General features: G+C 38.1%; 1 protein-coding gene across 1 annotated transcript in view; it reads right to left on the reverse strand.

Moving 5' to 3' along the window:
* Positions 1-17,223, reverse strand: part of RIMS1 (regulating synaptic membrane exocytosis 1) — a 448,078-nt gene that overhangs the window by 95,831 nt on the left and 335,024 nt on the right. The window contains 3 exon segments of the mRNA XM_032484440.1: positions 3,626-3,655; positions 7,562-7,674; positions 15,215-15,286. Coding sequence (XP_032340331.1) covers positions 3,626-3,655; positions 7,562-7,674; positions 15,215-15,286 — 215 coding nt within the window.

Genomic DNA, 17,223 nt, shown 5'->3' on the forward strand with positions numbered 1-17,223 from the left:
CCCTACCACTTGGTTACAATAATTATTTTACATTTTATTAGTGAGACAGGAAAACAAAATGCAACAAATGCTACTTACTCTCGGTTTCTGTTCAAATCATCTAGTCCCTTTGAACTCTAATTGCCTTTCATTCTCCACTTGTGTAAATTACATGGTTTTTATGATGAAGGAAATTATATTTACAGAAAAGACAGTACAATGTGTTTTGTTACGATTCAAACTTGCTTCCGAAAGTCAAAAGAGTTAATGCACTTAAGAAATATTATCTTAAAGGCATATAAACTAGAAATTCATTATGATAATAATGTTTTCTCACCTTGAAGTCATTTAATTTCTGGTTCTGTTTTGATCTTCTTATATCATTATTTCGATGCCCCCAAACTACATTCATGGGCTCTTTAAAACTGTCCAAGAAATGTAGCAGAGAGGGAAAAATTGGCTTACTTTTAGAATGAATAATTTAAAATATGCCTATAAAGCAGTTTGTGAATCCTAAAAAGATATGGGCTCTCAGCTTCCAACACAAAAGAGGGAAGTAAAAGGTAAATGGCCTGGTATGAACACTGCTATTTCCTCGGTTAACTTTTCAACCCCAAGATCGTGTTACCTGTACTCAAAGACACTGGCTTTGCTTTCTCCAACTGCGTAATTTGAAGAGCAAGCCAGGTATCAGAGGTTTAGCTGAGTGGCACAAAACCGGGCCGTCAGAGGAGGTGGGAACCCTATGTGGACCTCCCGGTGTTGAGTGGTGTGCGTCACAGCAACAGGGCGCGTGGGCTGCGGAGTCAGAATCCAGCTCCGTCTGGAGGCATCCTCTTGGCCCCTCTGCTCTCTCTCTATAAAAGGTGCCATTAGACCTCCCTTAGGGCAGTGCCCCTGTTGTTACCATAATTACGCGCACCATGGGCGCTCAGTAACACTGAATGAGGGAGAGCCTGCAGAGCAAAGGGGTGGAGAATACGGTCTTTGGAGGGAGGCTCACTTCCAGTTGCCATGATTGAAATGGGGCCAGCTTTCTCAGTTGGAAAATGATACTACTAGTTGTGTCTCACATTGTTGTAAAAATTTAATAAGATAAACATGTAACACGCTCAGTCAAGTCACTGACATGAGTAAGTGCCCAATGCATTCTACTGACCATGAAACGTGTTGATGGCATTTTACACCTCTCTGCATGTGCTTTGCAAAAATATGCTTTATAAAATATATGCTGGAAAATTATATACTGGTCTCCTTCAGTGAGGGTGAACAACCATTACCGTCTGCCCAGAGCTGTCCTGGTTTTAGCAATGAAAATCTTGCATCTTGTGCAACCTCTTTTGGTTTAGGGGGTGGTAATTAGGTTTATTTCTTTCTTTATTTAATGGAGGTACTGGGGATTGAACCCAGGACCTCGTGCACGCTAAGCATGCACTCTGCACTGAGCTATACCCTCCCTCCTTGTGCAACCTCTTAATCCTCGACAACCTGGGGCCACTGTTCATCTACAATTCATTAAAAAAGAACTCTCACTTGGGGCACCTTCATCTGTACCATCAGCGAGGCGTGGCGTGGCCCGGTCCCCATCTACCCAGGGAGCCCTCAAGACAACTTAATTCTCCAATAGGATCGACCCCAGAAAAGATCAGCTCACAGCAGCAGGGTTTCTATGCAAAACAAAACATCTGCTTTTTCACAGGGTAGGTGAGCCTAAAATGTGACTTTAAAGAAACTTCTGGAATTTGCTTCTATGCTGTCTGGGCTTTTCACGGCCAAGCTGTGCTCCCTGACCTCCCAGAGGAGACGGACGGCATCCCCTGTGGCTCTCTGCTCGCCTTGGGTGCATTTGGGACGTGCCTCTTTGTTTGTTTTCAGCCACGTGGTCTATTCTATGACACTTATCCACATCCTGTGTCCAAGGAAGACTTGGCAGAGTGATGACACAGGACGCAGTGACCTTGTGTCTACGTAACAACCTGACACGCTCTGTAGGGAGGCTGTAAAGTGCACACTTCATACACTTGAGGTTGTACTGCTCAGGGATTTTTTTTAGAGGAGGCACTGGGGATTGAACCCAGGACCTCATGCATGCTAAGCACGTGCTCTACCACTGAGCTCTACTCTGCCCCGGATTCTGTTTTGATTAGCAAATCATAGCTTTTGGTTAGTAATAATATAGATGAAAATGCTCTCAAATGAAGAATTACTACATTTTTTTTTCTTCCTGTTGGCTAACTGAATTAGGTCATGATCCATTTCCAATATAAAATTTTAATGTTTTTATCATACTAAAATTTATCTTTCAAATCTAAATAAATTCTCCTGAATAGTGACAAACACAATATTTTTGGACCACTGAACCTAAATTAGTGTTTCTGATACCTGAATTAAAAATGCAGAATGGCCAGAAATCTATGCAAAATCTAGGGCCCAAAACATCTTGATCTCCTTGAATAACATTTTATTTTTTTAATTACTATATATTTATTGATTAGGATATCAGACACTTTGCCAAAAAATGTATTTTGTGCCAGAATATAAATAAATTTTTATAAATTCAAACTAAGTAATTGAATACCATCTCCCATGTTCACTCTGTGACATTGAGATACATAGCACGTACCTCAACATACTAGGAGTTTGGGCTAAATCCTTGGGATTTAGGCCTATTAAAATAGGACACACTAATATATAGAGGGAGGGGGTCAAAAGTAAGAGCTTTGGGCTCGTGGTCTACGTCTCATCAGCAGCATGAATGGGTGAATCTCTCATTTCTAAATCTGGGTTTCATCTTTCATAAAACAAGGGTGATGCTACTCGCAAGACTGACTTTTAGGGTTACTATAAATAACAAATTAATTCAGTCACTCATCCACAAATATTGAGCACCTGTACTTTGAGTAAATTATACAGCATTATATAATTTTTTAGTATTATTAATAATATTATTTCATTAAGTATAAAGCTCATATTCATGTATTCAATTATCAAGCCACCAGTAACACTAAATATGGTGGCACATGAGAGTGGGATGAGGTCTGTGTCTATCTGAGACTCACATCCAAAGACCAAAAGTCAAATGTGATCCAAAGGACCAGAGGGGAGGAGGCCAGTAAGGTGCCAACAGAGCAGGTCGAGTGGTTTTTCCCCTGTGTCCCTCAGGAGGACAGGGCTGATGGGTACTGCAGGACTTTCGAGGCCAAGAGGAGTAACATTCAGGTAGCTACTTAGATGCATGACTGCAGGGGCCAGACCTTCATGAGGCTACTGCTGTTTAGAAGGAAATTCCAGGAATCTTCTACTTCTTAGAGTTAAACCCTTTCTCTATGAGAGCAGGGGAGCACCAACAGACAAAAACATAGACAAATATGCTATCATTTTCCCGAGAGAACTGTCTTCTAGCTGTCAGGGTAGCCAAACAATTTTTGAAGAAAAATACTCTTAATTTGAATCTTTTCCTCTTTGATGTGAACTCCTCACAGTACAAAATAATTCATGCCAACTGCCTTACAAAATCATTGCCAGGAAAAACACTACCTGTAAAAGTAAGTTTGCTTGTCATTTCAATAAATACAGTTACACAGCTCACATATTATGAAAGAAAAGGAACAATATGAAATTGTTAAAAAGTTACATTAATATTTACCTTTTGTGGATGAGTTATATTTTTCTTGTTCTTCAATGAATTAAATGCACATAATGATGGAAACAAAAGAAAGAAATCAGCAGGTTTATAGTTAGACATGGAAATGTGAATCAACACAATGGCATGAATAATAAAAATGCATAATGTATAACGTGACATAATTGCATGACAAATATGGTACTAAAATTAATCAAAGAAAGAATGAATACAATAATTTAAAGATTTGAAATAAAAACAGAAACATTGGGAAATTAATATATTTGACATTTGAACACTGTATTTTTGTGGTATTTTTTCTTGCCTTTAAGAATTGCAAAATATTTCAGCACCCACTTTACTAAGGTATTTTAATTTTAATCCAATGTGACTTTTTATTGCAAATGAATTTAAAAGCATATTTAACATTCATAAGTAGCATTTTCATTTCCAAAATGACAGCATTTTAGATAATTTGAAATTTCATATAATAAATGAGAAAGATAAATTCCTTTTTTTTTTTTTTTTGCTAGATAGTAGGCATTTTCTTTTCACTGTGAAAAATATTCTGTAACATTTTCCACATGGAAAAAAATATATTCTCACTTAAGTGGTCCTTTCTTCCTTCTCAAATTTGTATTAAAATATCTCAAAGTGAAATTGTTCTTTGGGGACGATATTTCTTAGACATTTCTTAAGCTTTTAGCGACCTCCTTGTTGGTACACTGTTTTACTGAGAAATAATGGCCTATCTAGATATTTCTGAAGGGAATGCCATTAGAGTTTTAGGTCGTTAACAACAGAACGCATAATACATAACTGGCACATCAGGTGTTAGTTTATGAAGGATCCTTAAATACATCTTTTAAAGAAGTCTAGGCTGCACACACACATAAAAATCACTTGACTGGCTTCAGAAAATCACACATTTTATGCAACAAATTGTGTTGTTTTCAGTCTCACTCTCCACAAGGACTACATTGGCATAAACTCAGAGAAGTTTCTTGCAAGTCTTTGCTCTCCATTATCACATACCATTAGAGTTACCTAAATTTTAAGGCTACTTTTTCAGTTACTTTACCTCAAAATCTATATTGTAATCACTCCTCTTCTTTTTCCCTAACTCTGCTTTAACATAATCAGATGCCATGGAGCAAACAGGCTATCATTCCTAATTTTTGAAAGAAACTTTAAAATACTTTTTTCAAAAATTAAGTAAACATGTCTTTTCAAATTATATGTTAGCTTTCAAAATAATATATATTGCCTTTATCATTTACATTAAAAAAAAACCCATGCATCCAAACAATTTAATCACCCCAGTATTCATCCTAAACAAAGTAATGCAGGTAACTGTCTCCAGAAACTGTGTATGAATGGAATTATTTCATAAGTTCATCAACAAGTTGTATCATTATCCAGGAATCTAAACCATTTGAAATAGTTGCTCTTACCAATCAACAGCTTATCAACTCAGTTACTTATTCTAAAAAAAGAAAATTATCCTTTGTTAAAAATTAAAAAAAAACCAAAAACATAAAACAAGACCAGAAAGAAGGAAGTCAAGTAGGGTACAAACCAACGTACATTCTGCATTAATCTTCATAGAAGACAGAAGTAAATTTTAACGTATCAAAAGAAAATATAATCTCAGATATCAAAGGAAAAAAACGACATGATGCTATAGTCCTAAGAACACCACTGAAATCAATCTTAAAGCTAAATTCTGTCTAGTCCATTAATCAAATTAGAAGCTTACTTTTAAACATATTTGAGGACACACAAAGATGTCAGATGAACTTTTCAGTTTGAAATAGATTCATAATAAGATGACGGCAGACAGCATCATCCTTTATCAAACGTCCCAAATCACATAGTAACATCATACAGCCAACCGGATGCATTTCAATTATAGACGAATATGTAGATATAACAATACATGTATGTTGTCAACTTTTTTTTTTAATATGTAGGTACAATAATACATGTATGTTGTATCTGTATAACTCAAGATCAGAAAGTTCAGGAACCTCAAGTAACAAGCGTTTCCTAATGTATTTGTGATATTAAATATCAAAATAACTCCACCAATTCCATCCTCAGTCATTCCTGTCTTCCCACCTCAATTCAATCCTTACAAATTGATGATTTCTCTGAAAGACAACCGTGAGTACGAATATCACAGACAGTAATGCTGATTGATATTAACAATAGAACATGAGCTTTTGAAAAACCAAAATCCAAAATCCAACCCATCTGATTCTGTAGAAGCAATTCTTATTTCCACAGAATAATAAAAGTGTAATCTCACTGCATGAGAATTATAGGCAGTGCCTTTTATGCTTATGAGCCTGAAGTGCTTTAGCAGCTGGAGGAAATGCAAAGAATTTTAGGAACACATGACTTTTTGGTTATCAATCTTTAGCGAAATATGACCAAGGATACTATGTTTGCAGCTAAACACGAGAATCTGTTGTTTTAGTTGTGCAACAGGAGTTCATGAATGGGTAATTTCAATAAACACCAAATTTCATTTTTAAAGTATATTTTAAAATAATTTCCTCTAAGCTCTTACTGATTACAGTTTTAAAAACATTTATTATGAATTATCTTCTCAAAATGTTCCCAGAGAAAAAGTTTGTTAAACACATGAATAGAGAATTTCAATGAATTAATTGCTATTTTAGAAAAGAAAGTCAGAGTTTCACATAGCCTCATATTTTCCTGATTAACTAAATGAAGACCCTTATAATAACCCAGAATATTAAAGCAAGATATATCAATGGGATGTATGATTTTAAAAAGTAATACAAATCCAGAGTTATTGGAGCAGCATTTTTCTATCAGTAAGTTGATACTTCTTTAAACCTACACTAATTTTTCTATAACCAAGTACTCTCTGACAAACTCTGCTGTATCAGTCTTTGAAACGATGTATTTATCTTCTTAGACCCTTCACATTTCTGTGATACATTCAGTAAAGCACTTCCAGTGAGTAAAACACACATACCCAATGCCCTCAGTATAGAAGGGAATATACAAGGTTTACATCAGCAACAACCAACACTGTTGGAAAAAATATTCAAAATGTTAACCTTTCAGTTGTTTCATAGGGATGGAGATTTTCAATCCAAATATAAGTCCGCCGCATTTATATTATAACCCCAAATTAAACAGCATTTCAGCAGACTGCTTAACAAATCTCTGGTAAGATTTATGTGATAACATATACTGATAACAAGTCATTTCACCTACTGAGAAATGGGATAGCACCTTGGGTTACATGAAGAAAACAGTGATCCATTTAAGCCAGTATTTAAATCATCTACCTAGGTAATTTAGTGCATTTAATTTCCACTAGCAAAACACTCTTTCCCTCCACACCCCCCAAATCCAGTGCCCTCTTTTTTTCTAGGAGAATAAAACATAATGTGTATATGCTTAAAATCAGGGAAATTTTAAGTGACTTTAACTGTTAAAAAAAAAAAACAGTAAAATGTGTGCTCTAAGTCATTTTTCATCATCAAACCTGTATAAAAAGTACAAGATATTGCAGATGAGTTAAAATAAAAATACTAGCAAAGCCTTTAATATAATCAAGCATTTCATTTGAAAATATTTTTAAAACAAGGTTAAATAAGTCTTCTTTTAACACATAAAATACCATGTTGTACCTGAAGGTTTTTAAATTTTATTTTCTTTCTTTGTACCTTTGGAAAAAGTATCCCCAGGGCTCAATCTGTTCTTTGAATCAACCTTCATTCACTCCCTCAGTAGAAACAGGGTATATACCGTGAACTGTTATAATTAGGTGCTGGGAATAAAATTCTAAGAATCTTGAATTCCTAGGATTCATCAAACTAGATATAAAATGAAAACACTACTCTATTAATAAAAAGGTATAAAAAGTGGTGGCTCTCAAATCCAAGACTTTGGCAAAGATCTCTCTTTATGGGATACCTTGTTCTATACTGCCACTTCTCACGGGCACTTGTGGGAGCTGCCTTCCCCTGCGACTGCTGAAGGCTGTGTCTGCGGGCGGAGACTGGGCTGGGCTTCCTTGACGGTGCATTCTGCAGGGGAAAAAACAAAGCAGGGCAAATGAAACGATGAAATCCCAAGAGGACCCAACAAAAATCTTTTCCTTCTATCTGTTACTATTAAGACAGACATAAAACCCCTAAATGGGCCTTTGGAAGCAAAATCAAATACTTCTTACGTGTAAAAGGAATATTACAAAAAAGGGCTAAAAGAGACGGGACTGTCTGCTACACGTATTTCTGCAGAATGAATTCCTGAATGGGGCAGAAACAAACTCAATTCTTTACATTAACTTTCCACAAAGCTGTGGCTTTCTGTTAAGTTATCTCCTTTTGGTAGGCTCAACCCAAAATATCTACTTACAGCCTCTGAGTTATCACAACATGGGTAAATTATTTAAGAAAGGCTGTTGCCTAAATTGCAACTATTAAATCTGTATTTATAGCTAGAATTATTTATCAGTGATAACAATAGTTCTAGCTGCAGACTTTTATAAATTATCATTCACTTGTACTTTATTTTTAAATAGGAAAAACCGTGAAAGATATTTTTAAAAAATAACCATGGGCACATACTATGAAATATACTGGTGCAAAGATCAAAATTGTAAAAACAAATTTAAGAAGTGTGGAGATACATTACTACTATACAGGAATCAGCTGACCTCCATCTGCTGGCATTCAATTTTTTTTTTTTTTTTTACCTAAGAACTCTAAAACACTAAGAGTTTATTGAACAAAGATGAAAAGCATTTTGTTTCTAATTCCTCTTACAACACTTTTTTAAAGCAAATACACATTTAATTCCAGGTAATTTCTTATAAAGAATTTCACATAATTAAAAAATATATATGTATATATGAATATGCCACAAACAGATGGAAGGACATAACACAGCCAAATTTAATTTTCAATGGTAGCTAATTGGCAGGAACTAGAGAATACCACCAGCACAGTGAAGAGAGATGCAGGTAAGAGAGGAGGTGGGAGAGGTTTAAGTGTCACAAAGAAAGGGTTAAGAGTTATGGTGTCGTAATGAGTGAAAGCGTCGTGTGCTCAGGAAGGTACAACACCACACCGACACCCGGAGGCAGGACACGGATGCTGGGCTGGACACTGAATAACGACCTTGTCAGAAGCGGAGAAGGTGGCGCCGACCCTCCGGGGGCAAGGTGGTAGGTAGAACACAGTGTTCTGACACTAGGGTGCTCACTCGACCTGGAGCGAGCGGGATGCCTTCCCCTAAGGACTGGCTGATCAGTCGCTCTTGGGGCTGCGTATCCCCTTCTAGAAAGACATGGTGGGAGAACCCTAAAACATTAGGGTCAGAAAAGATCCTCAGTCAGCAGGTTCACATTAACTTTTGATACCCCAACACATTTTGTCCAAGGAAAATCTGGTTACTCTTAACAAGACAGTGATTTTAAAACCCAGAAGAAAACCCATCACACGGTTACTGAAAAGGAATTCAAACCAAACTGATGAGTTCTCGCAGAGGGGCATGCCGTGTGGTTTCGAGAGGGCACATGTAGAGCCCCCCCAGCGTAATGAACCTCTTTTAAGTTGCAGAGACTTCTGTCTCTTGTCTCTGACTGAGCTGTATCTCTAGTGCCTAGAACACAGCTGCACAGAGAACAAGACCTCAGGAAAGTTATCTCGATTGAATGCGTGAGCACAATCAGAATAATGAACCCCAGGATACTCCAAGCACTTGCCTGCAAGAAACAGTGCCCTGGGGGAACTCTGCATGTATTTTTACAGTGTTCATAAATTTACTCTGCAATAAGGAAGTCTCTTCCAAACAGGTAGCTAAAGGAAGATGTCTTCTGAGGTTAATTTAATTAGATAAACAAATTAAAATGATATAACAAGATGGGGAATGCTTCATTTTTGAACCGACTAAATGCAGGTGGCTGATATATGGGTAAAAACATGTCCTCTAAGGTCTAAAAGTATCTGAAAGAATATTTGTCCATGCATGGACAGTTATCTTAATACAGAATTCAAAATTATTATGAAGCCAATTCGGAGTTAAGGATTGAGAATTAAAAACTAATATTTATATGTGAATTAAATATATGTATTTAAAACAGATACACGTTTTTGCTTTTTTCATCATTTTCAGTATGTATTTTAAATAAAACGTGTATTTAAAATACCTAATCTGTATTATTTTTTACAGTGACAGGAGCCATGAAATAACACTTCATCCTTTTGAAAACAATGCTGTAAAGTTAATTAAGCAGTTTAAAGGGTGTGAGACTAGGGAAGACTCATCAGTCACAGGAAGTATGTTAATTAGTAGGTGCTCTGCTCAACTTGCGTTCAGATTGACAGTTTTTCCGCTAAGTGAGTGACGTTCACAGCTCTGATTATTTTGACACAGGGTATCTCCTTTATTTCCGAGCAATAAAATGGTAAGATACCAGGTTTTAGAGCCAAAAAGGTACAGCTTAGGTCCTCAATGTGCATTTAAATCCCTGAACTCGGGGTTAATGCTCTGTCAGACCCCAAGGCAGATTCTGCCACCTGGACTGTCCCTTCGATTTCCAGATTAAAAGAAGACAGCGCTGACAATACATATCAAAACTGTTCATTCATCTTGGGTTGATCTTTCACGTTAACTCAGTTCTACAGAATTAATTTATGCAGGAAGGACTGTGGGATGGAGTCCCTTCCAGTGATAAAGAATGAATTTTCATCTGTTATTCTTTCAAAGGCATTATTATAAGAATAAATTTCAACACACTCTTTGCTCAAAAGACATGGCTTGAAAATCGAATAATACCGTTTTCACCCGAGGACTGAGAAATTTCACAGATATTGCCAATTTCACTAAAACCTGGTTTCATTCCTGAATGCAGTTCATAAGCACTTAAAAGGACTTCTTAAACATGACTTGAAATGGAATATTTAGGTTGGCTTTACGTGGTACCAAACTAAATGGCAAAAATATAAGATGCAATTTCGAGGCCAACACGCGGCTTTCTAGATGAATGTTGCACAGATGGAGGCTAAGTCACTTAGCGATCTCACAGCCCGAGCCCTGAGCTTGCAGGGCCTGAGAACGACGGGTTCTATTAGAGGTTAATCATTTAGCACCAGGTCTGTTTTTCGTCTGACATGAACTAAAAGTCCCTGCATACCAGAATGGTTTCTGCCACCAAACTATTAAAAAAAAAAGCGCAGGCCAAAATAAAAAAGAAAACTATAAAAAAACTATTTAAAAACTATAAAAAAAAAAAAAAAAAACAAACTATTACAGAAACTAGTAAAAAAGAAAGAGCAGACCAAAGGAGCAGGGCACAGGAGCCACTGCCTGAGGACAAGCGAGGTGGGTGGCGGCAAGGCTGAGTCACAGGGAGGGAACCGGAGGAGAGGGAAATGCAGAACCAGGAGGGAGAGAGACGTGCAAGGATTTGGAGGAAGAGTGATGGAGCAGAGTAAATAATTTGTTTTAGGCAAGAGGGAAGGAGGACTGATCAAGAAAGTCTGAGGGGCAGGAGTGCAATGGTGAGAGAACCCAGGCTTTCAGGTGAAACGGGGTGTCAGAGGGAAAGAGATGAAGGACCGCCGCATTAGACGATGGGACGGGGAGGGATGCGGGATAAAGGAGGGTGACAGCGTAAGCCCCTTCTTACGGAGCATCAGTACGGAGCCGGGACTAGTGCGCACGCGTGACCCCGTGCGTGGCGGTGTACGTGCCCCAGACGTAAGCACTTCCGTCCTCTCTTTGCATGCTCACAACAGCTCTGAGAAGTGTTACGACTCCCCATTTCAGAGGGAAAAACCGGGGGTCACAGAATGACTTGCAAAGGACAAAAATGACAAAGGCTGGACCCAAGCAGGTTTATCACCTCCAACACTGGCTCCCCTTCCACCTTTGAGATAGGATTTGCTCCCATGTCATCTCACACCCCTGGATGTGCTGTTAACTCTTGTAAAACAAAATGCAAGTATATGTCCAGGTATCAAATCGTTTGACAAGATTCAACAGAATTGTCTCTTGATAATTTATAGGAACCAAAAATACGGAAATTGGTATTTAATGAATATCTACTTTGCTTTTGTGTCCGTACATATTATATTTTTAAACAAAAATAAGGACGTTTCTAGAACAAAATTGCAATTCAAACCTATATCTGACTTTAGTTCACCATCTCCAAACTCATATTTAAAGATTTAAAGATTTCCCACTGAGTTCAATCCACACTTACTCTCTTCACCTGAGACTCGTGTTTTGACTTTAACTTAAGTAAAACACATTTCCCACCAAAACCTTAGACATTTCTGTTGATGCAAGTCGACTTGTAGTAAATTGCTTCTATTGCGGCTTAAAATTATAGGTCTGGGTTATAAAAAAAAATTACTTGTTAAAGGGTAGACATGCATGTGGTATTTAAGGCCAAGTGTCCAAGATGGTTCCCCCAGTCATGGCCACTTCAGGGCTACGTGGACCATTTCCGATAGCAGCTGTGCAATGTAGGATGCATACTGAAGCAATTCTAAATACTAGTCCTGACAAGACATCCCCAGGTAGGACGCAGTGTGCGGGTTCCACAAGAAAGGTACCAGAGGAGGATGCAGCAAGGCGAGCTGAATTCACGCGAGGGTGAAAAGTCTCACTCTTATTTACTGGGGGCTTCCTCAGAGGGTCTGAAGTCTGCTTTCAATGGCTGGATACCAAATTCAGAAGTCAGTCCTGCCTTTCTTCTGTCCAGAATTGGTCACCATATCTTTCAAAATATTTTTGTACAAGGCTATGCCTCAAAAGGTCAAATTTTGTGAGGCCAACTAAAGGCCTTTACATTTATGATAATTACACGGCAACTTTTGCTAGAAGCCAAGGTATGACTGTGGGATGTGATTCCTCTGGGGAAGTTGTTAATTCCCACAGGCCAAGACTCAGTGTCCAAAACTTTCATACTGTGACCTCAATTGACCTGTAGTTATATGTCAACTCAAGGTCTCTTCTAAAGAAATGAGAGTAATGTAAACCTAGAAAATGCAGGCCAATTCTTCCTTTATAATTAGCTATTCAACAACTCACTTAAAAGCTAGGCATGCAGTTTATACTCTAATAAAAATCAATGTAGAGATTTAATTATAATCAAGTAAATCCACACACCTAAAAGGTTTCAGTTTTCTATATTAAAATCTACAAGCAGAGGAAGTAATAAAAGAGTAAGATGAATATGGTCCTTAAGCAGCAAACACTTGAGACTGGAAGGCAATCAAATCCTTGCTGTTCTTATTGGAGGGAGGATTCGTGTTTATCTACAAACATTTTCAGGCTGCAGAGGAAAATGCTCAAATATCTGGAGTTAAACACCTTCAGTTGACTCTAGAAACATAGATAACATTTTGTACAATGGTATCCTATTGTCAAAAAAATTTGTTCATTGATACATCCTAAATACACAACTGCACATAGTTGTCACTCAACTAGTAACTGTGAAATGTAAGGAAGCCAGAATGCACTGTAGAGAATATGAAACTTTAAGGAAAAATTTCAATCTTGTCAAAACAATTGAAATTGTGAGTGCATATGATGGGGGCTGTAAATGATGGCTGAAGACTGAAGACTGTCTAAAGGAGCTCAGATCATTTAAATGCTGGTAGAGAGACTGCAATTAGCTGTGTTGACAGTAAAGAAAAGAATAGGTAAGCATACTGTTTACGTATTAGTATTGTTTCATTAAATTCTTCCTGTTTGTCCATCTATCTATCTGTCTATCTACTTATCTGTCTACCTGTCTATCTACATATTTATCTACCTATCCATCTACCTGTCTATCTAACTACCAATCTATATGTCCATCTGTCTATGTTTATCTGTCCATCCATATCTGTCTGTCCATCTGTCATCTGTATATCTGTATGTCCATGTCTATCTACTATCTGCCTATCTATTTACATTTCTGTCTATATGTCTATCTGTTCATCTGTCTGTTCATCTGTCTACCTATCTACCTGTCTGTTGTCCATCCGTCTGTCTATCTATCAGTTATCCGTCTGTCTATCTGAACAGCTATGACTCTGTGCTCCACTTTCTTCCCCAGAGCCCAACATTTTTGTAAAACTGAATTTCTACTTAACAGGTTTTTTAGTTCCCAGGACCCTTGTTTCATCATAAGTTAGGTTCCCTAAAGGATCAGTATCTCCGTAGACCATTAGCCAGGAACAAATTCCATCCCTCTTTACCCACAGCCCTTGAGGTGACTAATTCTTACTGATTTTTCTGACCTCAATTCGGAGGCAACATCCTCTGGGAAGCTTTCCAATTTTGCTGCTTACTATTTTATTCCTTCAACTTAACACACAGCTGGGCACATAGCTGTTAATTGAGCAAATCACTAAGTTGTGCAGATTCCATCTCGACCAAACCTATTGTGACAGCCTGGCATCTACCCCTGGCTTTTTCAATCCACCTTCCAAACTGCGGTTAAAGTGACGTGTAATTTTGGAACTCAAAACCAACCATCACCCTCCCACATTTAAAGCCTGTCAATGTCTCACAGATGAATAAAGTAAGGTGAAGTTCTATGGCCTGGCCTGCAAGGTCATATGTAACCCAACCTCCAAGAATTCCTCCAGGTCTGTTTTCAGCCCTCTCTCCCATCTCCTGAATCCTGTTCTCCCTCCCAAAGTAGGTATGGTTTCTCCAAACTCAAGGGGATGTTTCAAGCCTCAGTATTTTTTCCTATTGTTCCTTTCTCATAGACCACTCTGTTCTTCATGTCCTTTCATACTCATGTCCTTTCATACGGCTGCATTAGCTTGTGTTACCTGTTTAGGAACTATTTCCCAATCTCCTCTGCAGCCCACTTGTCCCCTGCATTCTCACTGTACCTTGTGCGCACCTCTGTAGCAGCTGTGACAACTGGATGCACACATTCACTTCCATCCATGTCACCCCGCCTACTCTCAATACTTGTTGGATGAGTGAACGTATGTTAATTGGATTTTTGGTGCTTTTTTTTTTTTTAACAGTTTTTTAACAGCTATGTGAAAAAACCTATCAGTATCTTGCACCTAAATGTATTTCAAAAATTTGTAGAGCTGAATGAACTGCAGACAAAAGATCTACATTAACTCAACAAATATCTTTGATTATAATATACAAGTGGACTCTTAGATTATCCATTTGCAGAAAAGAGGTTTTTAAGAAGATGGTGTTATTCAGGTAAATAACAGACACTCAAAATATTTGCATATTTCAGGCCAGATATTCATTGGTAACGTTTCAGTCACCTCAGAAACGAAGTTTTAATATCTTAATATATATATATAGGAGTGCACTGAATTTAATCCTCTTCGTAGACAAAACTATGATTAGAAGAAACGGATGAGACTTTTCTTAAGCCCTAGGACTTCAGGGCTGCCTTCAAAGTACCTATTTTTTTTTTTTTTTTTTTGAATGAGGCTACTCCCAAATAGGAGATTCATTTACATGAACGTCTTTAAACATCACCATTTGTGTTTAAGCACGGATCACATAAAATGAGAGTGCAGGCGCCCCAGAATGCGTTAGTGAAACGGAAGATGCGGCACGGCACGACAGCAAGCCTACCTTTCTGCATCAGAGGCAGTGCCTTTCCTAGTCTGTTTTTGGATGCTAGATCTTTCAGACTTTCTGGAGTGCCTGTGGGATGAAATGTTAAAGAAATACAAAATATATGATGAATAAAGCTACAGTCATCTCATACAATGATAAAAAGCAATAGATGTGAAAAATGGCAACTATTTTTACCGACTATTTTCAAATAAAATTAAAATAAAACTCAGGACTGATGCTGTGTGGAAGACCAGGAGGCACAAGAAGCTGACATCCCGTCAGTCTAGACAAGTGAGTCTACACTTGTGATTTCACGGTGACTCCCGCTGACCACTGTGCCTCCCCTGAGGAGTAGACAAACTTGATGATCAAACTGGTGAAACACGGTGATGGTAAATGTGATGACAGTCATGGGTGAGGTGGTGAAGACCACAAACGGGTGACGTGTCCTCCACTTTTACAGGCTGAAACTGGGTGCTCCAAAGAGTTTTCCCTTTGTTTTTTGTTCTTTTTTTCTCCCATAAAATTATGAAGAGAAGAAAAAGGCTATAGTAAAATGTGTTGGACATAAATAAAAGTATTTAAAAATCAACTGTTCAAATTATTTTAAAAAATTATCATAAAGGTACTTTTGCAGCATTTTAAAAAGCTAATCATAGATCACAAATCAAAGAATTAAGTTCCCAACTTATTCCACATTCTAGAAGTACGCATGTGCATTGAATATTCAAAACTTGAAATGCATTTTCCCATAGAAATAATGTTTATACATAGAGTTTACTTCCCCAAGGTTGCTTACATATGCCTATTTAACCTAAAATGTGTCTGGACTATTATCTATTTGAAATAAACTTAAAAATTTTGTGATCAAGAAAGTCACACTCAAAAAAAGAGAAACCATAAAAATTAATATATTTTTATCTCAATAATTGATTATCTACAATTCATCCTTATTTTTCTTTTCTGATACCGCTTCCTTCCAACAATGTTAAGGAGAAAACTGTGTTTTTTTTTTTTTTTTGAGATGTTATTGACACACAACAGTACATTAATTTCAGGTGTACAACATAATGATTCAATATTTACATATATTGGAAAGTTGTCACCCCAGTAAGCCCAGGCAACATCTATCACCTCACAACTTAGGAACTGTTTTTCCCTGTGATGAGAACTTTTAAGATCTAGTCTCTCATCTTCATTCTTCTTAGTTATTAATGTTACATATTCTGAGAGTGCAGTCCCGTGCAGCACAGAGATGCGGATGAAAGTACAAAGTCCACCCTCACAGGGCAATTCTGGGGATGCTTCTCCCTCCCTGTCTCTCTCACAGTTGCTGAAAAGTAAGCTCACACTATTCTGACCCTCAAACTCGGAATCTGGGTTTAAAATCCGGCTTCCGCTTTGTGTTTTTCAGTCTTTTGTTACTCTGACATCTCACTCTGGAGGAGGTGAAAAAATTGAAGGGACAGTGGAGGGGGCTGTCTCTCCTTCATCACTTCCCTTTCCTGGTCAGAAAACAGGATATTCAAGAAAACCCTGTGCCGGGGACTGAGGGAGGCATTGCCTTATTTTCGCTTCCCAAGGATCCTTTCAGAAGGTGCCACCTTCATTTCACAGATGAGGACACGGGCTCAGGGCAGGGCCACACAGTCAGCAAGTGGCAGAGCTGGGATCAGAATGTCAGTGTGTCTGGCTCCTGAGCTGTTTCTGTCCAGCAAAGAGAATGAAGGAGGTTGATTCTGACGCACACCCTCTGGATGCACCCTTGTTCAGGAAGGGAAGAGACCAGGGCATCTGGCACAGGCCCGGGAGCACTAGGAGAGCCTCTCTCAGATGCTACGGGGGATAGTTCTCATTTACTTTGTTGACTGCATGGCTGGGACAGAGGACCACAGGGTGGGAAAGAGCAGAACAGGATTTAGCACAAGCCTGCAGTCAGCGGGGGATGGTTGTTGGGAGGGGACAAAAATTCCTGAAGCAAAGGGAAGGAAGGCATCTAGGGAGTAGAAGGAGCCCCAGGGAGG

This window comes from Camelus ferus, chromosome 8 (assembly GCF_009834535.1).
Source record: "Camelus ferus isolate YT-003-E chromosome 8, BCGSAC_Cfer_1.0, whole genome shotgun sequence".
Classification (NCBI taxonomy): Eukaryota; Metazoa; Chordata; class Mammalia; order Artiodactyla; family Camelidae; genus Camelus; species Camelus ferus.